The following is a 27,336-nucleotide window of genomic DNA, read 5'->3' on the forward strand; positions in this document are numbered from 1 at the left end:
ACAAGTATTTATTGACTGTATAGAGGTGAGCAAGATAGTAATAGAGAGCCTCACATATAGATAATAAGGGCAGGGAGCAGGCTGGCCGGGACAAGTAGGGGTAGAATTGGGAAAGGCTGTGAGTTCCTGGAGAACAGGGGCCAAGTCTGACCTTTTGTCTGACATTTATTCAATTTTTTCAAGGCATGATTTCAGCAGGCAGAGTTGACTGTGAAGGCCACTTGGCAGATGAAGTTTACACAGGTGGCAAGGATATTAAGCGACTTAGCAGGCAAGAGAACAGCAGTGTCCCATGGACCAGAATCCATACATATGGAGGACTAGTAAAACGCAGAGCTGGAAAGGTTACTTGGCATATTGTGAAGGGCCTTAGCAGAGGACTTTGGATTTAATTCAGTCAACAATGGAAAGCTAATGAAGAATTTTAATCAGAAACACTGTCATGATTAGAGCTGGAAGTGTTCTTCAGGAAGATTAATCTCACGTTGAATGGGACGTATGATTATGGATGGTGATTAGGAAAGGCTGGCAGTTAACTAGTTCAGAGGTTATCACCTGGTAGTCCAGGTGAGAGGTACAAAGGCCTGGGAGCAAAGACAGCTGGCGCCACACCCTTTCCACACCTTTTTCCCTTTGGTGCTTACCATTCCCATCTTGCCTACCTGATGGCTTCCCACTGCAAGCACCTCCATGTCTTTGACTGGGGGCCTTCTCTAGCCATGGAAGCCTGCTGAGCCTCTGCTCAGGGCCGACCAGAGTGCCAGGGAGTTAACATCCTCCAGGAGCTGCCTTCAACCAGTGGCTGAAGCGAACTGGTGGGCAAATAACCCAGCTCCCTTGCCACTTGGTTGGGATAATTTTGAGCCTTGTTCTATAATCTCCCAAAATGCCCCAAGGGGATTGAGTCCCAGTTGTCCACAGCCACAAACAGCTGGGTGACATTCTTTACTGGCTTCCTACTCTTTCTGACTCACACTTACTCACCACTCCCCTACTCCCCATTCCCCCTATCACCTTCTAAATGAACCGCTTGCACTCACATCCTTGTCCCTGGGGCCTTCTGAGAGAATCTAACGAACCAGGGCCTTTACTAGAGTGGAAAGAAGGGCTCGCCTGTGTTTCCTGAAAAGATTCTGGGGAGGAAGAAGCTACAAGACTTGGAAGTTTATTGGCTGTGGGTTAAGGGAGAGGAAGAAGGCAGTGTCACCTACAGTTTTAACTAAGAAAATGTAGATGTCATTTATAGAAAAATGGGAAGTTAGGAGAAGCATTAGGAGTTTTCATGAAGAGATAAAAGAGTTTACTTTGGGACATTTTGAGTTTGAAGTACTGACAGAACATTACTTCTAGAACTTGGGAATTTGCATCTGGAGCCCAGGAAGAAGGAAGAGACTGGAGACTCAGGTTTAGTCGCTGCTTAGAGGTGGTTGATGAAGCTGTGAAGGTAGACCAGACCTCCAGGAATTGGGTATTGACCAGAGAATGAGCAGATGCAGGCCTACAACAAAACTTATGGAAATGAATTCTCATATTTGGGGTTGTGGGGAGAATGACAGGAAATGGAAAGCCAGCAGCAGGATGAGAACAGGACGAAGCCATCACGGAAGCTAAGGGAGCGGCCAGCAGGCGACAGATCGTGCCGGAGAGGCTCTAGATGCGCTGAGTTTCAGAGTTCTGGCAGCTTTGATCCACACCAGCATTATCAGTTCCCAACTTAATGTAATCCACTGGGAGAAAAACATTTAGGGAAAAATAAGCTCCTATGTCTGAGCGTACCGGATATTGATTTGCTTACTAAATATCTCATGGAACCCTAGTGCTTTACAAGAAGTAGTTTACTTATTACAAACATAAACTCCAAGCTCTGCTACTCTGTGACCTTTGGCAAATTACTCAACCTTGCCGAGCCTCAGTTTCCCCACTTGTAAATAAGGAACGAGGTGCTATTTCTGGTCCTTCCTGGAACTAAAATTCTCTGATCCTAATAATTTTCCATAGGCCATTTTTCTCATACCCTAACTCTGTGTGTATGTACATACATGTACACACATACTTCACTTGAAGCCTGCATAACAAGCGTATGTGTTGGTGATTGTTTATAAATAATACAGAAATTTAAAAACTATGCAGCGTGAATAAACTCACGTGTAGTAAAAATGCCAAGTAGGGATGATCTTTTTCACCGGAATTCTTGTGACAAATTCTGCAGTCACTATGAATGAGACTGGTAGTAGATATTATTCTGTTTAGATTTTACATTGAATTTGTGCCCCTCAAATGCATTTAATCACAAAGTATTTTTGGAAGTATCTCAGCTTCGTCACTTACTAGCTGTTCAGGAGTTTACAGGAGTTGCTTAACCTCTCTAAACTCAGTTTTCTATTAAAAACTCAGTTTCCTAAGTATAATAATAGGATCTTCCTCAGGGTTTTGTGGACACAAATTTAATCATTCAGTAAATGTTAGCCATTGTGAGTACCGTCAGGTTAACATTTGTCTTTTGGTGAGCTTTATATTTGCAGATCTCAGAAAGATGGTAGTAGGCAATAGGAGTGTTTTAGCCTTGAGTTTAGGTGGAGGCATCAGTGAAAATTGTAATTTCCTCAGACTACTCATTAGTAATTGAATGGTGGGTGGCACATAACCTTCCAATCATAGTTTACTGGAATATTACAATCAGGGTGGTACACATAACTTGTTTCGGTATTTTTACTAGGGTAATAAAAGGGTTATCAGATTTCTCTCTTTGTTATTAAATTTCTGGTTATTTTATCTCACATATACTTTATTCATATATACACTCTCACATACATTGTACAGACAGGATTGCCCTCTGCTCCCAGATCTCAAATAAAGCATCTGTGAAGCTTTTCTGCTGGAAACAGAGCCCTTATTAATGAAATTCATATGACAAACATTTGTTTTAATGCATTATGTATTGAGACATAATCAGCTTTACATATTTTAACATTTTAAGTGTCTGTTTTCAGTGTAGCACAGCTGGGGTTATATGGAAATATTATTGAAAAAGAAAATATTTAATTAATAAAGCACACTGGATGTTGCTTTATCTAGAGTGAAGGCAGTGCCAGAAAATCACACTCCTTCATTGGTAGACAGCACTCAAGATAGAGAAAACAGCTCCCCAGTAAGAAAGGAGTCACAATTTAAATTTTTTGTGGTATTGTTGGAAAGCCTTTTTTGGTTGCTTGATTGTGTTTTTTAATAAGAATTACTTTGGCTTTGGCTTTGTCAGGCATAAGTTGTTGTTTTTTTCCTATAAAAAGGTGTGATTCTCCACTTTTTCTGCCTAAATTGACTCTGTTCTTGTTTAGTTAGAGACACATTTGAGTAGAGTACTGCATATCTGTTTAATTTGAGGTATTTGTATTGGTCTTGCCCCATTTTCGTCCAGGCTTTCTTGCATGATCAGAGTCTTTTGTTAGTGCCATCTCAAATAACACTGACCCTAAATGGCATATATGTGTACTGCAAGACAGGAAAATGATAAATTATCATGACTCATAGTATGTGCAAACAAAGGTCATTTTCTCGTATTTATGACTTCTTGCTCTTTTTTACAATTCTGCATTATACAAATGATGAACCTCCTGATTATAATTTTTGTGCTTTACCTGTCATTGCTTGCAGACGCCAAGGACTTACTGTTGTGCGAACACTGAAGACTTGGAGACGGTCATTCAGCATGTTCACAGTCTGTACCCTTCTGCTCCATTCCTGGCAGCAGGAGTTTCAATGGGAGGGTAAGGTTTTTCCTTTCTAAAATGTCCAAAAGGGAAGTGGTGCTAGCGAGTGCCTCTTTCAGACGACTGTAAGCTTCATGGGCATTTAAATGTTTGATTATTTTTATCATATTTCTCCACATGTGGCTGAATGGATGAAGGAATTAATTCAGGTAAATTTTAATATTTTCCTTGACTACTGGTCTCTGTGGTGAGAAGTATACAAGTACCTCCTCGAGGTGCTTGGGGTTTTGTGAGCCCGAAGGCTTGTCCAAACCCCATGGAGTTGATTTCTATCACTGGGTGGCAGCCACGTTGACCTTCAGATTCCCTGATGTATTCCCAGCCATCACTGCCACCGTGTTCTCCAGGACCATTCAGGAAGCTGAACTTGTACCATGACTTTCATCACTCCAGTTGTAGAAATAATTATTATTGCTCTCTCCAACTGAAGGGGCCTTCAAAACAGTTTTTCCCCAGGTGGTGTTTTTCTTGTTTGTTTTGTCTTGTTTAGTTTTGTTGCTGGGCAAATGGACCTTCCCTAGAATGCTCTCCTAGAAACTGTGAAATGCTGTTTGTAACCCCCTACTCCAGCTGCTTTTTTAAGCAAATGAATATTTTAATTGGTGCTGCTTGCATAGGGGCTTTTTTGGACCTTCTATGCCATGTATATATTTATATTTTATATTTATATACTTAGGCTAATTGTTTAATCTTTTTGTTGTAGTAATAGTGAGCTTAATACAATCCAAAATTTTTATTATATGGCATTTTGCTATGCTTAGATTACCTAAAGCATTGTCCAAAATCAACAAACACATGAGATAGAAAATGCTATATTTTTCTTAATTTTGTAATTGATTTATCTGTCATTTCAGTTTTTAGAACATTTTAGGAGCATGTTTACTTGAAAATGAACAGCTTTACAAATGATAGGCTCTAAAAAATCGGCTCTAACAACAGCTTTTTAGATTCTGATAAACATAAAACTAAGAAGAAAAGAATACGTTTCTTACATTAGCATGGAAGGTCTGACTTGACCTACTAAAGGAAGAAATCTGAATCACCGCAGAAAACCCAGGCAGAATCTGTGAATTGTGCTTAAAGGAAAGGATTTCACTTCTCTTTCCTTTGCCCCATAATGAGAACCTTAAAGGACAAGGTGCCCAGCTGAACTTTCTTCCTTTAATCATATAAATTCTTTACTTTTTTAAAAGCCAGACCTTACATAAACAGGCCCAGATTCTCTGTTCAGAGGTTCCTGGGAAATGCCTATTCTTGTCGAACTGAAGCCTCAGTGCGAACTTGACCATTAGCCTCTGCAGCTTGTTGAATATTAATGTCTTGTAAATTGTTCAAAGGAAGTACCCCTTCTAGTTGCCTAGCACTGTGACATGTTCCCAAGTGGGTTTACCACTCGGGGATGTGTTTTACAGCTTGACACATTTTTCTTTTTGGAGATGTAGCAGACAGAAGCGTCTGTCAAAGATCCTTATGCCCAGGTTGGGTAATCTCCAAGCCTGTGATGCCTGGGGCCAAGTAAGGGTTTTGAGACAGAACTAAGTATAGCCAAGGAATCCACGCTGCTCTAGACTCAGTCGGATTCCAATCTCCCAATGAGTTGGTAAACTAGCTTCAAAAATGTATAGAAATTCCCAAATATATATAAAAGTAAGAAGAGTATAATGATGCCTCATATATACTCATCACCCAGCTTCAATAACTATCAACTCAAGGATAATCTTGTCAGTAGTACCACCCCCCCATTCCCTCTCAACTCTGATTATTTTAAAATAAATTTTAGACATCATTTATAAAGATTTCTGTAGGTATCTCTAACAGGTAGAGTCTCTTAAACAACAACAACAACCCATCACAATACTTGATTACATTTGAACAAAACTAACAATAAGGGGCTTCCCTGGTGGTGCTAGTGGTTGAGAGTCCGCCTGCCGATGCAGGGGACTCGGGTTCGTGCCCCGGTCCGGGAAGATCCCACATGCCGCGGAGCGGCTGGGCCCGTGAGCCATGGCCGCTGAGCCTGCGCGTCCGGAGCCTGTGCTCTGCAGCGTGAGAGGCCAAAACAGTGAGAGGCCCGTGTACCGCAAGAAAACAAACTAACAATAATTCCTAAATATCATCAAATATTCAGTCAGTATTTCATTTCCCCATCAGTCTGTTGGCTGGTTTTTACAGTTTGTTTGAGGCAGCAGACAGCTAAAGTCCACATATTGAGATTGATATGTCTTTTAAATCTCTTAATCCATGGGTTATCTTTTCTCTCTCTCTCTCTCTCTTTTTTTTTTTTTTTTTTGTGAAAATGGAGTCTTTTTCTTGCCAAAGTAAGACAGCTTTTTGGGGGGTAATGTCTTGACATTATTTTGCTCCTGAGTAATAACTAAGAAGCATCCCCACCTAATCGGTCATAGCTATTCCTGGTCCTTCCTACTCCTGAGGTTCACTTCCAACCCTTTCAATTTGCCTATTACATCAGACTCAAAAATCTCTGACCTCCAGCCAAAGAATAGGGCCACCAAAACTAGGACCCTAGAATGACCCTTTTGCAGGAGAGTAAGCATTATCTTCTAAATAGCTTAGTGAACCACAGTACTATAAACCAGGAATATAGTCATTAATGAAGAGTTGTTTTCAAGAACGAAATCTCCAGCCTGAGCTCTCAGCCCTGGATCAGGAAATCACTGAAGTAGTTTCTGACACTACGGAAATGCTGAAGCTGTTGGCCTTTGGCAGTCTGTCTAACCTACAGTCACTCAGCCTACAGTTGGGATGAATTTTAAAACACCACATGGAGCCATGTGAATCTTTCTGCTGTGCTGTCATATTTTCAGTAAACCTTGGACAATAGCAACAAAAACAACAACAACAAAAACCATGAAATCTCCATTTTTAATCTAAAATCTCATCACATTCACTCTGTAAATGGATTTTTTTCCATGTGGGTTGTATAAAAAGAATTAGAGAATTTTTACTCATTTGTCCTATTTCAGAACCTGGGCAATTGGAGAAATAAAGAATGGAAAATATGAGAAACAGAATTTAGGCTATCATCCTTTCTCTTAGTTGGCAATGTCAAACTTAGATTTCTGACATTACTGCAGGTTAAACTCCATTCTTGTCCCTCTTACCAAAATAGAACTAGAGTAGAATCAGGAAAATTGATAAAATGAAAGGAAAATATGTGATAGGAGATAAGGACAAATAGCAAGAGGGAGTAGGGAGAGAAAACAAGTGACTTTAGGGGCCAACTGCTCTGCCACAATTCAGAAAGTCTAACTCTAGACGAGGGAGCCCTTACAAACTTGCTGTAGGGTACAAGGATGCAAAGGCAACCGGAATGGCCACCCAGACCAATTACTCAGAATCTCTGAAGGTGAGACCCAGACGTCGATAATAGTTTTAAAAACTCCACAGGTGGTTCCAACATGCAGCCACATTTGAAAACCACTCCTTCTGTGATCTTTCATCTATGCCAAGCCTTGGCAAACCACAGCCTGGAGGCCAAATCTGGCCAGCTGTCTGTTTTTGTACAGTGCAAGAGCTAAGAGTGGTTATTATATTTTTTTAATGGTTGGAAAAATCAAAACTATTTCATGACATGTGAAAAGTATATGAAATTTCAATTTCAATATCCACATCTAATGTTTTACTGAAACATGGCCATATCCATTTATTCACGTATTGTCTATGGTTGCTTTCAAATTATAATCACAAGGTAGTTGCAACTGAGATTGTAGGGCCACCAAAGCCCAAAACATTTACTTTGTGATCCTCTATAGAAAAAGTTTGCCTGAAACACCCCCACGTATTAAATTAAACACTCAACTGGAGGCTGGGGCCCAGGGAATTGCAAATTTTTAATAAATCCCCAATATCATTTTGAAAACAACAAAAAGAAAAACCACTCTTACGGTGGCTTTTTCTTATGTTTTACTTCATAGAAAAATACACATGTAAGTAATAACTGTATGCTTTGTCCCATTCTGAATATAGCTGACTGCAAGATAAATAAATAGGTGAATGTAAGGGAAGAATAGAGATACTTGCATGGTTTTCCAAGATAAAGGACTTGGACACTGGTTTATATTTTTCTTCTCCATAGTTAAAGTCCACAATTAGAAATGGGATGTCTTGAGAGAGACAACAAATTCATCACTTGAGTTTTCTGTCTTTCCTCATTTTAGAATGCTGCTTTTAAATTACCTTGGCAAAATGGGGCCAAAAACTCCTTTGAAGGCAGCTGCAACTTTTTCAGTTGGTTGGAATACTTTTGCTTGCTCGGAGTCATTGGAGAAACCACTGAACTGGCTGCTTTTTAATTACTACTTGACAACTTGCCTCCAGTCTTCCATTAATAAGTGAGTCATCTTTAACACCTGATGTCTGCAAACTCTCTGGATTACGTGCCACAGTAAAATGTTTTCAAGCATAACACTGCTAATATATGTATATTTATGTTTGCATTATATGCATTTACTACTGCACCAAAATATTCTATTGTCAATATATACAAAAATAAAAAGATTTTAAGTATAAGCTAAAAATACAGATAAAAGCTCTGTTTTCTTTCTGTACCCCAGTGGATTACCTTGTACAACCTCTAGGCTCTGTGCCCCACTTGGAAGATCACCATTTCATCACTGTTCTAAATTATTCTAAAAGAATAAAAACATTAGTCTCAAATGTGTTGAATAACATTATGGGCTATTTCCCTGGATTTTCTACTTGTTGCTAATCTTATTAGTACCTAATTCTCCCCTAGGTAGTAAGTAATGTATTAAGTGTTTTTAGAGACGAATATGATTTCTAAGCATGTGTTATGAACATAGTATGTTTTAGTGGCTTAGGAGAATGCTTCTAAAATATGGATATTCTCAGCCCCTACAGTTCTTAACATTACCAAAATATTATCTTTGCATTAGTTTTTCTGAAATTGTTTAGGTATCTTCTAACAGTTAAACAGTGTGGCAACAAAGAACATGGGATGTTTCTGTTTATTTTTTGATAACTGTTACCATGCATTTTTAAGTGAATTGACAAATTTAAATATAAACTCTAACTAAAAAGTACAGTTAATTGCGCATAACTTAACTGAAAACCATAGTTACCCCGAAAGTTGACATTAGACACTGCATTAAACTTAACCTATTTTGGGGAGTTCTCTGGTGGCCTAGTGGTTAGGATTCTAGGCTTTCACTGCCGTGGCCCAGGTTCAATCCCTGGTTGGGGAACTGAGATCCCGCAAGCCATGTGGCATGGCCAAAAATTAAAAAAAAAAAAAACAAAAAAAACAATATACATTCCTTAATTAAAAAGTACTTTATTAAAAAAAACTTAACCTATTTGTTACATTACAGATGTTGACTATAAAATACTGCTAAAAATACTACAGAATCGTATTTTTATTCATGGTCACTGAAATGGGGGACAGTAGCAAGAAAAAGGAAGAGAATGATTTGAATTAAAATATAGGTTATACAAGAAAAATAACCAACATTTAAAAATAAGTATACAACCTAGATGGGTGGGATGGGGGGCCGTGGGAGGGAGGTCCAAGAGGGAGAGGATATATGTATTCATATAGCCGATTCACCTCGGTGTACAGCAGAAACTAACATTGTAAAGCAATTATACTCCAATAAAAAAAATTTTTTTAAGTATACAAAAATATAAATTCTAATTTTCAATATAGCAATTTAAAAAATAAGATAAATCTTCAGTTGATTTACCCAGTTGAAAGCTTCTGGCTTAAGTGAGGCCTTTTTGGCCAAATTGGCTTAATAGCATTGGTGTGTAGGTACAATTTGTTATGAAACAACACTTTCATTTATTATTGTTATTTTGTTTATTATTACTGGTTCCTTCTTCCTCAATTAAGAAAAAGTACTTTTAGAAAATGTCTTCATGTACTTCAAATACTGTATGATATCACTTACGTGTAGAATCTAAAAATTACAACAAACTAGTGAATGGAACAAAATAGAAGCAGACTCACAGAGAACGAACTAGTGGTTACCAGCGGGGAGAAGGAAGTGGGGGAGGGGCAATATAGAGGTAGGGGATTTTTTAAAAGGGGATATAATATAATAAAATCATGTATGTGAAACTTTTGAAAATTGTAAAGCACTATAGAATTTAAAGAATCATTCAATAAAAAAATAAACTTTACAAAAAGTCTTCAGGACAAATATCAATGTATTCCTGCCATGTCTAATTAAGTAAATATTTATTGAGTAACAACTTTATTCCCTGTTCTAAGTTACTTATCATTATGTATTTTAGGTATGTTTGAGATGGGAATGACCTTAATTTTTTACTTTTGAAATTCTTTTTTTCCAGGCACCGGCATATGTTTGTAAAACAAATTGACATGGATCATGTCATGAAGGTAGGAGAGAAACTTTATGTAATATGTTTATTTCCTTTTTTGATTCCAAGAATAAATATAATCGGTTTTTGTTTTTCAGGCTAAATCCATAAGAGAATTTGATAAGCGATTCACTTCAGTCATGTTTGGCTACCGAACAATTGACGATTATTATACTGATGCCAGTCCAAATCGTAGACTGAAATCAGTAGGGATTCCAGTGTTGTGTCTGAATTCTGTGGATGATGTTTTTTCACCCAGTCATGGTAAACTTAACATCTTTGTATACATTTTGACATGAATTAACTGTTTTAAAATATTTTAGGAAGGGCTTCCCTGGTGGCGCAGTGGTTGAGAGTCCGCCTGCCGATGCAGGGGACACGGGTTCGTGCCCCGGTCCGGGAAGATCCCACATGCCGCGGAGCGGCTGGGCCCGTGAGCCATGGCCGCTGAGCCTGCGCGTCCGGAGCCTGTGCTCCGCGACGGGAGAGGCCACAGCAGTGAGAGGCCCGCGTACCGCAAACAAAAACCAAAAACCAAAAGAAATATATATATATATATATATATATATATTTTTTTTTTTTTTTAGGAAAATACAGTAATAAGAAACGTCAGTCATATAATGTTTTCTACTGTGATAAACAGAAAAAAAACCCTTGATACTCATAATTTAGTATCTAAATGTCTCAGATCACTTTAAACGTCTTCATAGACCCTTATCTAGTCTACTGTGAGAGCCAGAACAAATTATGACTCAATATTTTGTTTGTTCTCATTTTTACAACTTTTCCTTCTTATAAAATAACTGTTCTTTGGACAGACTATGTTTACAGTATCTTTGCCTCAAGAGTACATTGTCATCACTTGCCTTTTCTTCCTGAGGGTTTTTTTTTTTTTTAAGAGTAACTTCTACTGTTTTTATTTTTATTTATTTATTTTTGGCCACGCAGCTTGCGGGATCTTAGTTCCCTGACCAGGGATTGAACCCATGTCCCCTAGGAGGGGGGAAGAACGGAGTCTTAACCACTGGACTGCCAGGGAAGTCCCTTATTCCTGAGGTTCTCATACAGAAGGCTTTGGAGTTTTTTCCCCCTTTTAACCTAGAAGAGAGCTTGAGACTTTATTAATATGATGTCCTTGGATAACTCAATGAATGTAGCACATTCGGACTATAAGGTCATATTTGAAGGGAAAGTGTCTGTTTTCCCCCGGATACTATATAAAAGAAAATTGTGCCCAAATTAACTTCCTTGTTCTCTTAATTCAAGAAATACGAAATTTTGTAACAAAGATATATGTGGATGTGTTCATACGTTAAAGCAATATAAGACGCCTAGAAGTGATCATACTATCTTAAGGATAAGTAGACTTGACCTCTAATTTTTTTCTAATGAAATTTCATAAAGCTTTTTATAAAACTTTTTTTCCTTATTTCTCCCTTAAATACTTTTAAAACATTTTCCCCAAGTACTTCATTTTAAAAAATTATTTTGAGTACAAACACAGCACGTACGTATTGCAAAAATTTCAGAAAATCCCCAAAGTATGTTTTAAAAAAGTCACTTACCGTCTTTTAGGGGATATCATTTTAATGTGTGATTTATGATTAAATCACAGGTAATTTTAGATGACTGGAACTTTTGGTCTGTGACCACAAATCAAAAAATTAAACTGTGAACTTTTTTTTTTTTTGGCCTCTGCATGCAGCCTTGTGGGATTTTAGTTCCCCCACCAGGGATTGAACCCGGGCCCTCAGCAGTGAGAGCACGGAGTCCTAACCACTGGACAGCCAGGGAATTCCCTTAACTGTGAACTTTAATAATCAGTCGAATTACATGGAGATTGTTTAGCCTATTTTCATTGGATTAAGGAAGTTCAGTATTTCTCTATTTTTATATTTCATGGACCCTTCTTCCACCAACAAAAATTTCCCAGCATTTAACTTGTCTTGACCCACTTGGTTGAAGTTTAAGCTCACTATTTCTTATTCTTTCCCAGCCCTTAAAATCATCTTGCCACATTAAAGTAGTAGACAGTTGTCTGCATTCTGAGAGCACAGGCAGCCAGCATCTTTCACATGACTCAAATGGCCCAGCCTTTCGTTCTTCTGATATGACTGTAAACTATCAGTGTGTTAGAAATTCCTGACTGTATCCAGAGTGTGAAATTGGGGCTCTTAATAATTCCATTAGAGACAAATGAAGCACTCGTAATCTAAGCCCTTAGTGTAAGGTGAAAAAGGAAAAACATAAATAGTATCAGTCATTTCACCTGCCCCTTAAGCTCTAACACCTGATCCCAAGATAGATGTTCTGTTTTAGGTGTAGCTAGATAAGGATGTGAGTTCAGGACCCATTTAGGACAAGGACTTGACTTCCTAGGCCTTGATTTAGGTTCTCTAGGTTTATTCTTCAAGGAATGTAGTGAGAGGTCCAATTTATTTTTCTTTTTGCTGCGCCCTGCAGCTTGTGGGATCTTAGTTTCCCAGCCCTCGGCAGTGAAAGCACGGAGTCCTAACCACTGGATGGCCAGGGAATTCCCTGAGAGGTCCAATTTAGATCATCTAAACATGCAGTTTGGGCCCCTCAGCAGCTCTATCTTCAAAGGGTCTCAGTTGTCCTATAGTGTGTCAGCTTCCTTTCCTTCATTGGAAGGTAGGGAGATCTTACCTTTAATGAACTCATTTACCCCTAAGACTCTACCCAAGATACGAAGGTCTAATTACTGGATCAACCACGTTATCTTAATTAGGGATTAGGGATGTAAGATTTAGCAGTATCTGAAATCAAAACACTTCTCATGCCAGGTCGTGATCCATTATAGATCTTAAATCAAAAGGTTTCACTGTTTGAACTCTAAGCCTGAGGGGAAAATAAAAATAAAACAACTTGAACTCATGTCCTTTAAAGTTTTTACTCAGCATAATTTTGTAGAGCATTTGAAGAGACTGTCCTTACTGGAGGATTATTTAAATACAGCAATTATATTTTCAAAATAAAGTTTTCTTTCTCCTGACTATAAACAGAAATTCAGAGAAGGAAAAAAATAAATAAAATAAAATAATCACCAGTGTTTTACCACCCAAAGGTAAACACTGTTACCACTTGAGAGTATTATATGCCATTCTTTTTTGCTATCTATATGTTTTTAAAAATCATATGTATAATTTTGTATCCTTAATACAGCCACCAATTGGCCTCAGGAATCTAACTTCATGTAAAGTTAACCAAAGTCATACATAATGAATTTATAACTCTCACAAAGGTGATAAGATTAGTTTGGGTTTTTTTCTTGGTGTAGCACCTAAGTGGAAATCTTATAACATAATGTAAGTATTCACCATTTCTTGAATTATTTAATTTCTCAAAACAAGACTGGGCCTATACTTTTGTGTTGTGATTGGTTACTCGATTGATTCTTCCAAAATTGATGGTCCAGTATATAACTGTGAACATGAACTCTTATAAGAATATAGGTGGTTGATACAAATTAGTCAGACTTATTCCATTAGCCATACTCATTATGAATATTTATTTGTTTAATGATGTTTTGATTTATAATGATTGGAAATGATAAAGGCACATACTTTTCCTAACAAAAACTGTTAATAATTATATATTTTTCTCTCTCCTTCCCTTCTCTTATCCTCCCCCTGCCTATTTTTTGTCAAGCTATTCCAATAGAAACTGCTAAGCAAAACCCTAATGTTGCTTTGGTCCTTACTTCTTATGGAGGCCATATTGGTTTTCTGGAGGGAATCTGGCCAAGACAGTCCACTTACATGGATCGAGTCTTCAAGCAGTTTGTGCAGGCCATGGTTGAACACGGACATGAACTCTCTAGCATGTAGTTCTTCAGGTGCATTTTGTCTAAACCACCGTATAAAGGCAGCTCAGCTTACTGCACAAATCTTAATTACTGTATATAAAGCAAATTAGCCAGCAGGTGGTGAAGAGGTCCAGAATGACATGCAAAAACTACTTTTTGGAGTAACAAAACAACTTTGTAGCAAGAAATAAAATATAGATTTAGACTGTAATTTATGTAGATTTTATTTTTACTATGCCTTACCAAGTATGACCTTAAATAAAGTAGTACAAACATGGAATTGCACTTAACCAAAACTATTGTGTAAAAAGATTTTAATTCCTCAGGGTTTTAATTTGGGCTAGTATTATTTTAGATAATTTATTTTAGGTGATTTATGGTACTTTAATAATTGTAATAGGACTTGACTTTATTTATTTGAATGTAAGTTATAAGTTGGCACATTCATAAGGGTATTTATACCTAATGATGGTAACATGAAAACTGAAATAAGATAAAATACAATGTGCTAAATCTTTTACGTATTTTAACTTTAAAAGGCAAATGCAACAAATGTTAGACTTCTATACATGTTCTTTTACTCTAATAATATTAAATTAAGGCTGACTTATGTTTTATAATGATTATAGTTCACATGCTTATTTTTTAAATAGTGTATGTGCATACTTATATATCATTATATTAAATTCTACCATTTTAAATTGTTTCTTTCTGCGATTTTATCCACAAAAAAGTAATCCCTAGAGTAATCTGTGATTTCATAAATGCATTAGTAAGAAATATTAAAACTGTATTGTTTCAGTTTCCAGAATATTGGGCTCCCACCGTTCGTACCAATTAAAAATACTTTCAGCTAAGGAAACCCATCTAACAGTGATTTAGGAATAACAATATTTAATTATCTTGCATCACAAGAAGTCTCCATGTAAGCAGTCTCCAGATGTAGGTGTTTGTCATTTATCAGTGTCATCAAAGATGCAGGCTCTTTCTGTTGCCACATCCCTAGCAGGCAGGGTAGCCAGTTATCTCCTAGACACAGGATGGCTGCTGCAGCTCAGACATCACATTTGTATTCAGAGAAGAAAAAGGCAGAAGGAGTGGGGCCAGACACATCTGCCCTTTTGGGAAAGTGAAAGCTTTCTCAGAAGACTTGCACTTATATCTATTGGCCAGACCTGTGTCACATGGTCACCCTAGTTGACTGGGAGGCTGGCAAATCAAGTATGTAGACTTTTCCAATTGTAGTGGAGGCAAGCAAGGGGGAGGGGATTGGTAGTGGTTGTTGGGCTATCCAGGCAATAGTGTTATCTTCTATACCATTCAACATCTTTTTTTTTTTTACTTTTTATTATTTATTTATTTACTTTTTTATTTATGGCTGTGTTGGGTCTTCATTGCTGTGCAGGCTTTCTCTAGTTGCAGTGAGCGGGGGCTACTCTTCATTGCGGTGCATGGGCTTCTCATTGCGGTGGCTTCTCTTGTTGCAGAGCATGGGCTGTAGGTGCCAGGGCTTCAGTAGTTGTGGCTCGCGGGCTCTAGAGAGCAGGCTCAGTAGTTGTAGCGCACGGGCTTAGCTGCTCCGCGGCATGTGGGATCTTCCCAGACCGGGGCTCAAACCCATGTCCCCTAAATTGGCAGGCAGATTCTTAACTCCTGCACCACCAGGGAAGTCCCTCGCCATCTTTTCCCTCCCTTTTTTTTTTTTTTTTTTTACTACTTCCACAACTTATAAAATATGTATATTTTTGCCCAGGTATCACATTAAGAGAACCATGTAATAAAAGCATATTAACACAAACTTGTTTACTAAAAATGCCATCTTTTGGAGAGTTCCTGATTGTGTACTTGTAGACTCCCACGTAACTGTGTCTAGAACAATAGCACTGATAATGCCAGTGATTTTTTGCCTGTTCAGCATATATTCTGATTCAACAGTGATAATAACTTTCAGTTGGCATGGTTTGGGTGGGGCTGATCCTGCCTTTCAGAGTTATCGTGAAGATTTTAAACAAATTATGTCAGGAAGTCTGTCTACCCACTGGCCATTGTCAGATTTGGGTAGGTAGCCCCTGACCTCCCTCTACACACAAAAATTATTTCCAGCTAGATTAATGAGATAAGCACTTTTTAAATTCATAAAAGTACTAATGAAAATATGGGAAGTTATTTTCATAATTTTAGAATGGAGAAGTCCTTCTTAAGCAAAATATAAAAATGAGAAGCCGTAAAGAACAAAAGTGACAGATATATTCACGTAAAGATTAAAAAAGAACTTCAGTTCTACAAAATTACCATAACCAACATTAAAATACAAATGACAGAAAAAATATTGATATTTGCAATATATAAAAGGCTAATATATCAAATAGCTAAAGAACCCCTAAAAATTGGTAATGAAATATCTGATAAAAAAATGGTCAAAGGATATACAAGAGACTCATAGAATAATAGCAAGTTTATAAAAAGGTGAACAATTTCACTAGTAATTTAGGAAATGCAAAATTTGAAAACAAAGATATTTGTGACCATCAAATTGTGAGTTTAATAACATACAGGATTAGTAATATACAATGTTGGTGATAGTGTGGGGAAATAGTTACTCAAATTGTTGGTGGGTATGTAAACTAGCAATTATTTTTTGGAAGGCAAAAAATTTTGACAGTTAAAATACAAGAGCAACCATATTTAGCAATTCCATTTTGAAGAATCTATCCTATAGAAAATCTAGCAAGGGTGTGTAAAGATATAGGTTTGTTGCAGCTTTGGACATTCAGGATGACAACTTATTTAGTAGGGGAATGGATAAATTATGACACATTCACATGATAGAGCCACCAAAAATAATGAGGTAGTCCTTTATGTACTGATTTATAAAGATATTTCTGATAGGTTATTTAGTGAAAAACAATTTATTCATATATATATAGGATCTCATTAGTATAAACAAAAATAAAATATAGCTCTACATGCATGCGATAGTGTGTGTGTTAGTTACAATGAAATGAGCATTTTCATGTGTTGATGTGGAGGGTAAACTATTCTTCCCAGCAGTTCCTCCACACACTAATAAGCTCTGAGAAAGAAGGGCTGTGTTTTAATTATTTCTACATCCCAAGCACTTAGCATATTGCCTGGAACAAAGCAGGTCCTTAGTCAAGATTAGCTGAATAATAGTGGTTTGTATAAGAATGAAAATACTACCTTGCAAGCCAGTTCCCTGATTTGAAAAGTTAATTTTAAGTATATCCTGGAATTTTTTCTAAAACTGTCTCCTCAGTTACTCTAGGTTATTATCATTAAACATTTATTCAAAGCCTCACAGAGCATTGTTTTCGAAATAGGGATACAAATGGATACAATAGCTTTCTTTTCCTTCTTTCCTTTTTGACAGTGCCCTATACATTTTTTTATATCTTGAACCTAGTGCAAACACATACGTTTTGTTACAGACCCTACCCAGTCGGTCCCTAACAAGGGACCTTCTGCATGGTCTCTTTTGAGCCAACAGCAGAAATAGAGACACAAATGGAGAGAACAAACATATGGCCACCAAGGGGGGAAAGCGGCGGGGGAGGGGGGGTGAATTGGGAGATTGGGATTGATATGTATACACTAATATGTATAAAACAGACAACTAATAAGAACCTGCTGTATAAAAAATAAAATAAAATTCAAAAATTAAAAAAACAACAAAAAAACAAAGACCGCGTTTGGTTCAGTTGGCTTCAGGAGCAAAGAAAAGTTTTAGTCTTTGATCAAAGAACCGAGAGACACAGGCTACCACCCTAGAGCACCCACTCTCCCCCATACCCGTCGGCCGGGCTGCTTTGTAGGTATCTGGTCAGCAGGGAGGGGGTGGAGTTCTCCTGGGGCCAGCGCAGCTGTGCTGCTCACGCTCCAGATTGCAGTGCCGGGCGCAGCACCCCTGCACACGGCCGGCCACCGCCGTCTTGGATTGCGGTGCGCACGCAGCACCTCTGCACGTAGCCTGCTGAGGTGAAGAATCGGCACGACCACTTCGCAGGAGGAACCCTGTTCTGAAGGGCTGGGTGCAGAGGCCTCTAGAGGCGAGGCCTCTGCACCCAGCAAGTGAAACTAAGTGCAAAGTAAAAGAAACAAAAAAAGGTTAGACTTTATCACCCAGCTTCTACTTTTATTTCCAGGGCATTGTTAATGGACTCTGCTGCTGAGTTTTATAGAACAGTCTTTACTCTTACTCTGCACAGTATTCGTAGTGCAATATACTCTCATATTTTGTAGCCCATCCTGTTCTAGTCTGGTCTAGTTTAATTTTCAACTATCCCATTTTCCTTTTTTATATTTATTTATTTTAAAATAAATTTATTTATTTTTGGCTGCGTTGGGTTGCTGCATGCAGGCTTTCTCTAGTTGCGGTGAGCAAGGGCTACTCTTCGTTGTGGTGCCTTCCCTTGTTGCCGAGCACGGGCTCTAGGCGCACGGGCTTCAGTAGTTGCCTCACGCGGGCTTAGTTGCTCCGCGGCATGTGGGATCTTCCCGGACCAGGGCTCGAACCCGTGTCCCCTGAACTGGCAGGCGGATTCTTAACCACTGTGCCACCAGGGAAGCCCCCCCACTTTCCTTTTTTAAATGAAAGTGGGAAAATGAAAAATTCTCGTTAATTCTTAAATCTGGGCCATGGGTATATGAGACTCATTGCATTATTCTACTTTTGTGCATCAAATTTTCTTACTACTTTTTAAAAATTAAATGCGCACCTTTGAGACCCACTAATGGGTTGCAACGTAGTTCGAAAAACACTGGAATTCTAGAAGTTATTAGAAGTTAAAAGAAAGAAGTCACTATTGTCTGTGGCAGTTGTCACACTTAGTTGTAATAGCTTCTTTACTTATCCGCTTTCCCCCAGCAGACTGTGAGCACAGTGAGGACAGGAAACATATTTTCTTTGCTCTTCATCTTATCCCCTGGGGCCAGCACGGTGTCTGCCTCGTATTAGGTTTATTATTAATTAATGATACCAAATACTTAATAATACTTGAACCTTAGGCCCTGATGGAAGGGTACATCTTACATACAAATCAGAAGTGGGGAGAGGAAGGGTTTTTGCAGTCTCACTCCAAATCAGAACATCCGTTAAAGCAGCATCTGTTTCCCCTGCAGACTTCAGTGTCAAATGAAGTAATGGTAATTAAAAAAAAAAAATCTCACTGTTGCTCTGAACCTAACAAAATGCTGGCCACAAGGTAAACACTCAGCTTCTTAGAACTTAATTTGGAGTCAATGAGGACAATATGCAAGGTCAGGTAATAAAGAACACTTAGGAAATACGCCATTTTAACTCTAGTTCTCACTTAAAAGACAGTCTTTTGGTCCTAACCTTTTCTACAAACAGGCCAACATGTAGAAGCTGGTATTTCTTGTCCTATGATATAATGTTGCTGTCAGTATTGATACCTAATGCAATAAAAATTGCGGTATATAATTGACTTTGTTTTTCTTTTAAAATTTATTTGTAAGCAAAGAGATATTTATATATTCAAGGCCTTGTGATGATAAAAAATGATGTCTTCGCTTTTCTCATATGCACTTTCAAGCTGTGAATTATTCACCTGTGCTATTTATCCCTATTCTGAAACTAAGAGATACTTTTTCTGGCTCTAGCCTTCAACCACCTAAATGTGGGAATTACTTTGAAAAAAGTAAATGGCAAGAATCTGACAAGACTAATTTACCTCACTGAATATCTCTTTTAAATAAAGATAATAACCTGGATCAAATCATAAAGACTTCACTGTCATTTAACACCATGACTCAGTATTAACTTATTACAGGACAACTGTATGTTTGTGCCTTCTATAAAGGGTTGTCTTCCCCCGGAGTTAGATACTGGTACCCAAATTTTGCAAGCAGTACAATAATCATATCTACTCCATCTGTATTTCCAGTTTGCTGTTGATTATATTACCAAGGACTCAGTACCAGCTGGATATGAATAGACAGGCTGTCAGCATATTAACAGATCTGAATAACCCCAAAAGAGCATTATTCTCTTTTAAACTGTCAACTTACTAATTGGTTTCTGCAAATTTTAAATATCCCATTTATCTGCTTTACTCTACTTATGGGCAGACAGTTTCAGATTTTTTTCTCTATTTTTCCAGGCTCAAAATGGAGCATGCATAGTGCTTAATTCCTGGACTGATTATGTTTTTTTTCTTCTAATGCCATACGGAAGTGTTCCAGTATGGCCTTTGAAACCTCTAGGTTTTCTTACCAGAGTTAAAGGGACCCTTTGAAAAATATGATGTAGAATAAACTAGTATGTGTTTTCATAATATATATTCTAGAATGTATGAATAGATATTATAGATGATATATAGATATCAATATATAAAGTAAAAATGCCTAATATTCTCCATATTTACCTAGAGCTCTTTATAGTCATTAATCATAGTTCCTAGTATTTTTAAGATCATTTCTTGGTCCCACATGCTGCAGAGCAGCTGGGCCTGTGCCCCACAACTACTGAGCCTGCGCTCTAGAGCCCACAAGCCACAGCGAAGCCTGTGCGCCTAGAGCCCGTGCTCTGCAATGAGAAGCCCCCGGAATGAGAAGCCCATGCACCGCAATGAAGAGTAGTCCCTGCTCGCCACTAGAGAAAGCCCACGCGCAGCAACAAAGACCCAGTGCAGCCAAAAATAAATAAATAAAATAAATTTATTTTAAAAAAAAGATCATTTCTTGGCAAAGAAATTTGGACTTGAATTCAGAGCATCTGAGATTGATTCTTGGCTCTGCTACTAATTCACCATGTGACCTGAAGGAAATCATTTATCCTGTCCAGGGTTTGGTTTCTTCATCTATAAAATGCAGATGGTTAAAAAAAATGCAGATGGTAATATCAATGTTACAGAGGTATTATGAGGATTATAAAGAGATAACATGTAGGTGAAAATGCTTTGTGAACTATTAAATAAAGTGCTATGGAAATGTAATACCTGGCTATGAAAACCAAATTGACAGTGCCCTATACACTGGCTATTATAAACCAAATCAAGATCAAATGACATTTTATTACTAACGTAGGTTTCTCTATCAAAAACACATTGGGGGCTTCCCTGGTGGCGCAGTGGTTGAGAGTCCGCCTGCCAATGCAGGGGACGCGGGTTCGTGCCCCGGTCCGGGAAGATCCCAATGCCGCGGAGCGGCTGCGCCTGTGAGCCATGGCCGCTGAGCCTGCGCGTCCGGAGCCTGTGCTCCGCGACGGGAGAGGCCACAGCGGTGAGAGGCCCGCGTACCGCAAAAAAAAAAAAAAACACATTGGGTTTAGGGTAGGGGAAAAAATTACCTGTTGATCTGTGTGGTGATGTTAACCTTGATCCCCTGGCTGACGTGATGCCAGCCAGGATTCACCCAGTAAAGTTACTAATTTTCCCTTTGTAATTATGTAATATTCTGGGGTGGGGCACAGGGGGGCTACTTTGAGACAATGCAAATATCCTGTTTCTGTTTAAACTTCTTCCCACTCATTGGTGGATCTTATTTTGCCTGTAGCAAGATACTACTGCGTTCTGATAGTTTTTTTCTATTTCTTACAATCCTTCTGTGTTTATAACTGCAATTCTGAAAGACAGTGCTGTCACTTCTCTCCCCGACCCATCCCATTTCTTTGTTTGGTTATTGACATCAGTATGGACTCATGAATATTTGTTTTTTCTTTGGGTTATAATTAAATATCAATACTATCCTTATTTTATTGTTCAAGTTGTTTCAGTTTGGGAGTTCTGGATGGTTTCTATGTCCCTTTGATATGCCTTTTTTTTTAAAGTGTGCTGGCACCACCAGACACGCTAGTCTCATCTTTTATTTTCCCTACTTCAGCCCTGGAATGAGTTAGTTCTCCAAGGAGTCCTGATTCCTTTTATTAAAGAATGGCATTTAAAAACCAAGATCTGGATGATACATATGCTCATTGTTACTGGGGTCCCACTGCTTGCAGCCCTTTTCAATAGAGGTAGGAAAAAATTATATGTAAGTATAATGCATGCACATATGTCTATACTTATCTATATTTATAAATAAACGAGTCCATACTGACACCTCTGACTCCAATTTAGCAACAATGAATTCCCTTTCCTTATTTGTAATTTCTTTTCTCCAAGTGAGAAACCTGGCTGATTGTCTACAATATATTTACTTATTTATTGTACAAATAAAAGTAAAGTCGTTTCAGAATTTCTAACCTACACCCCTGTGAGAAACAAATTTACTAACTTGAGTACTTAACTCCTTTCAGTGTAGTTATGTGACTCATTTGTAATACACTTAGACTATTCATTTGTCAGTATCTGTATTCCACCCTTCTTGCCACATCCTGGTGGGTTTTTAAAACTTACATAAAGTGTATTCTTTGTGGTGAACAGGTTTATGGGTTTTAACAAATGCATAAATTGTGCATCCACTAAGCACAGTTCCCTATACAAACTTTCTATCACCCGCCTAAATCCCCTATGATACGCATTAATAGAAACCAATTCTCTCCACCCCCACAGACACTGGCAACCACCGACCTCCTTTCCTCCCTATAGTTTTTTGCCTTTTCCAGAGTGTTATGTAAGTGAAATCATGCAGTATATAAGTCTTATAGGTCTGGCTTCTTTCTCTTAGCAAAATGCATTTAAAATTCATCTAGGGATTTCCCTGGTGGTGCAGTGGTTAAGAATCCACCTGCCAATGCAGGCGACACGGGTTCGAGCCCTGGTCTGGGAAGATCCCACATGCCACGGAGCAGCTAAGCCCATGTGCCACAACTACTGAGCCTGTGCTCTAGAGCCCTTGAGCCACAACTACTGAGCCCGCGTGCCTAGAGCCCATGCTCCGCAACAAGAGAAGCCACCGCAGTGAGACGCCCACGCACCGCAACGAAGAGTAGTCCCCACTTGCTGCAACTAGAAAAAGCCTGAATGTAACGAAGACCCAACACAGCCAAAAATAAAAATAAATTAATTAAATAAAATTCATCTATACTGTGTGATTCAGTAGTTCACTCCTTTTAATTTCTGAATAGTAGTCCATCGTAAGGAGGTACCACACTTTGTTCATCCATTTATAACACTTGTTTTACAAACTGGACTGTTTTCAATTCTTGGTGACTATGACTAAAGCTACTATACACATTCACATACAGATTTTTGTGTGAACATAAGTTTTCATTTCTTTTGAGTAGATCCCTAGGAGTGGGATTGCTGGGTAATATGGTAGGTGTATGTTTAACTGTATAAGAAACTGACCAACTATTTTCCAAAGTGGCCGTACCTTGTGCATCCCCACAAGGAATTTATGAGAGTTCCAGTTGCTCCACATCCTCACAGCACTTGGTATTCCTACTTTTTTCTTTTCTTTTCAAATGTTTTACATTTTAATAGGTTTTAAACAGCTAAATATTAAAACTAAATAAGTCAGTTCAAGATATTCAAACTATGTAGATGTGTGCATTTTGCCATTACCTCAAAATGTATCAAAGAAAAATGTGAAATATTAAGAAATATCAGAAACTGAGAGGTAGAGAAAGGTATGAGAATAGGTAACTTAAGATGGTTATTTTTAAAAATTTTTTATTTATTTACTTTTGCGGTACGCGGGCCTCTCACTGTTGTGGCCTCTCCCGTTGTGGAGCACAGGCTCCGGACGCGCAGGCTCAGCGGCCATGGCTCATGGGCCCAGCCGCTCTGCGGCATGTGGGATCTTCCCAGACCGGGGCACGAACCCATGCCCCCTGCATCGGCAGGCGGACTCTCAACCACTGCGCCACCAGGGAAGCCCAAGATGGTTATTTTTATACTTATTTTTTTCATTTTTCTTATTCAACTGCTAGAAAGATTAAATGGTATCTTTGTAATTAAATGATAGGCAGAAGTCACTCTGCATAAAAAGATGAGAAAATTGAGTCTCATTTTGACAACTGATGGATTTAAGTCCCCAAAGAAGTAAAAAGAGAGTGTGATTCAGAGCAAAGATGCAGGATTTGGCCAAAGAAAGAAGGGGAGGGGGCATCTTTTTCATTGTAAAGAGAGACAGAGAGGAAAGAACCAGTAATAGAGCATATTTTTCTCTCTTCCAAAACCTTCTCTACTTCAATAAAGCTAATCCAAGGGTCCTCCTTTCCCTTCCTATTTCTTTAAAAGCTCCCAACCCTCTAAAACTTTTTTATTGCTATGTCCAGTCTCATACTACTCAAGAAGATACAATATTAGCAATCATTCTAATATACATTTATTGAGTTTCAGATTTGTATAGAATATACTAAAATTAGGCTGTGATGGATGCTGAGAACCACAATAATGGTGAAGTCAGAAACATGTACTTTACCATTTTACAAGGTAGATTTTGATAAATATTATAGCAGATATACAAAGTGCTTTGGGGATATAGGAGAAAATATAATTATCACAGGGGTAAGGATTAAGAGGGGCTTCACAGAGAAGGTAATTTTTAAAGGAGATGTTAAAGGAATGATAATACTTTTTGATGTGTACAGATGGAAGCAAAGGATTCCTAAAGGAATGTATAAAATAAGTTACAGAAAAGATAGAGAAAGCAAATTAAAGACAACGCCATTTAAATCATTTTATTCTCCCAGCTGTTGCAATTAAATAACTGTTCATCCAGCTTGACTTTTGGAGAAGGGATGTTTCAGTCTCAACCTCATGTCTCAGTGACCTCTGAGCAACTTCCTACAGTTTCTTTGTACAAAGAAGAAGGGTGGTATAAATGAAATTCTAGCTCCTCAGAGTAACAGGGGAGGATGTATACTTTTGGAGAACCCTGAGCACAGGATTTAGCAAATCTCTCTAGAGGCAGAAATTCATTCGTTGTCTTGTCTCATTAGTTCCCTATCTGTCCTTCCTCTTAGTCAATTGCTAAAAACAAAAACCCTAAAAAGGTGGATATCAGACACAAAACAAACATAACCAGAGCAAATTTTAAATGCCAATTGAAAATTAATGCATATCCCTTCCCACTTTTTTTTCCCACTTTTAATTTTAAGCCATGTAAGCAGAAAGACAAAAAATAGTTGTAGGCATGAGTTGATATTGTAGTTATGTTTACTATACTAATAGTTAACTGTTCCATTGGCTATCTGCAGTCATGGTTTGCATCAGCACTATTACTGGAGAAAACCAATCACCAGGAAGTTATAGCAGAGCAAAAGCATTCTTTAATTCATAAATGCATAAATATATTTTTTAGGTTTATTATGTTACAAATCATGTCTTTAGCCCAAATTAAACAGAATATTTGGAACCTATGCATTTGCTTGAATCAAAGGCAAACCACTGAACAAAAGGGAGTTAGGTCTTGACTGAAATGTTAGAATATTTTGCAGTTATCTATTTTAAGCCACCTACAAGCCATCTGGCAAAAGGAGCTGAAAAGCCTAGCTTTTAGAAAGCCCCTTCCCTATCCCCAAATCTTAAGCTGAAAGCATTATGAAGTGATGTTAAATAATTTACAATTTTAATTAATATTTAGGTTTTTTTTTTTCCTTCTACAGACTTTCCTCCATTTCTCCTTAACTCTATTTAAGGCATGGCTCTTGTGAGAGAATCCAACTGCTTATTTAAATCCCAGTTCTACAGACAAAAACAACAGTGCCTACCTATTGTATATGTCACTAATTGGGAAATTTTTCCATGTTTCACTGTTTGGGAATGGGGTAGAGACCAGTGGGAGGTGAACTATTATGGTTCTAAAGTTCCTGCCTCCATCCCCAAAATCCTCCAAAGAAATCTCAGAGTAAGTGACTTACAGCCTTACTCTGGTTAGCAGATATTTGGTCCTGTCTGAAACATCCATAAGACATTTGGTCCAAACCAAAAGGTCCTTGAAATCTGCTCCTGTTCAAAAGGTCTATGAGCAGATTTCGTCTATGACAAATGGTTTTGGACAAGACCAAATATCAGCACCTTTTGGCATGGACCAAATATCTTACAGATGTTTTGGACAGGACCAAATGTCCTGCAAAGCCTACCCCAAGAGTAAAAAGGTTAAAATTCTGTTCAGAATCCAAAATAGCTCACTCAATGGTGAGAGCTGGGTGGAACAGCCATAACATTCACCAGCCATTTTCAGGAGCTGGTTGTTTTGGAGTGGGGTCACATGATTCTACAATTCCTAAAAGCTCTCAATCATGGCCAAATATGCAGAAAAACGGGCCATCAATTAATTACTGGACTCAATCTATTAGAATTGCATATTATTTGTTTCTGAATAGTATAATAGTGTTGAAAACAAATCCCAAAATTGGAATGGGAAGCCAGATAGAAGATCTGCCCCTTTTAACTTATGAGCTGTGAGACCTAGGAAAAGACATTTAACCCCTCTGAAGTTTAGTCATCTAAAAATGTGCAGAATATGCCATGCTATCACTGAATTGTTATGAGCATCAAATTTAAATCAAATACACGAAAATGTTTATTAACCAGAAAATTAAAGATTGCTAAAATGTAAGATATTATTAGGTGCCATTACTATAGCTTAAGTACTAATACTCCAAAAATTAATATTTATTAGCCATGCTTTCTGAGGGCCAGTTAAAGAAAGGAATTTATAGTAACTACTTTTTGTTTTGGCCATAATGTGCAGCTTGTGGGATCTCAGGTCCCTGACCAGGAATTGAACCCTGGCCATGGCAGTGAAAGTGCCAAGTCCTAACCACTGGACCACCAGGGAATTCCCTAAGACTCCCCTTTTCAATCACTGTGTTACATTGCTTAAGAAGCTGTGAAGAACACAGCAATGCAAAAGAATGTGAATGTCACCTATGAAAAATTACAGACAAAAAATTAAACTTGAAGCAGGTGAACTTCAATCAAACTTCCAGTTTCCCGGAAATTCAGGGGACAAAGAAACATATTAAAAGACCAAATGGGGTGCAATTTGCAAAAGGAAGAGGTCAGGAAACTTTACAAATTGCAAGGAAAAAACCAAAATGGAGTAAGAAAACAAATCAACTGCAAAAATATCATTTATAAGACTTTTTTTTTTTTTGGTCACGCCACACAGCTTGTGGGACCTTAGTTCCCCAACCAGAGATCAAACCTGCACCCCTGGCGGTGAAAGCGCGGAGTCCTAACCACTGGACCACCACAGAATTCCCTATAATTTCAGAAATTTGAACACTGCCTGGATATTTGACAGTACTGTTATGCATGAGAATGATACTGTGGTTATATTTTTAAAAACAGCCCTGAAACATTTATAGATGAAATATCTCAGATCTGCTTGAAAATAATCCAGCGGGTCATGGTGGGGGGTAAGGGTGGGGAGATGGGTGGCAGTACAGATGAAACAAGTTTCACAGTAAGTTGACAATTGTTGAAGGTGGGTAGTAACTATATG

General features: G+C 38.1%; 2 protein-coding genes across 3 annotated transcripts in view; both read left to right on the forward strand.

The window, feature by feature from the left end:
* Positions 1–14,660, forward strand: part of ABHD3 (abhydrolase domain containing 3, phospholipase) — a 38,360-nt gene extending 23,700 nt beyond the window's left edge. The window contains exons 5-9 of one of the 2 annotated variants that reach the window (XM_004273762.2): positions 3,652–3,764; positions 7,946–8,119; positions 10,101–10,149; positions 10,229–10,394; positions 13,800–14,660. In XM_004273762.2, coding sequence (XP_004273810.1) covers positions 3,652–3,764; positions 7,946–8,119; positions 10,101–10,149; positions 10,229–10,394; positions 13,800–13,978 — 681 coding nt within the window. In that variant the 3' untranslated portion in view covers positions 13,979–14,660. The remainder of the gene's footprint in view (positions 1–3,651; positions 3,765–7,945; positions 8,120–10,100; positions 10,150–10,228; positions 10,395–13,799) is intronic. The other variant, XM_033435346.2, reaches the window with a different exon arrangement.
* Positions 1–27,336, forward strand: part of ESCO1 (establishment of sister chromatid cohesion N-acetyltransferase 1) — a 1,212,023-nt gene that overhangs the window by 1,079,190 nt on the left and 105,497 nt on the right. The window lies entirely within an intron of this gene.

This window comes from Orcinus orca, chromosome 15 (assembly GCF_937001465.1).
Source record: "Orcinus orca chromosome 15, mOrcOrc1.1, whole genome shotgun sequence".
In the NCBI taxonomy this organism is placed as follows: domain Eukaryota; kingdom Metazoa; phylum Chordata; class Mammalia; order Artiodactyla; family Delphinidae; genus Orcinus; species Orcinus orca.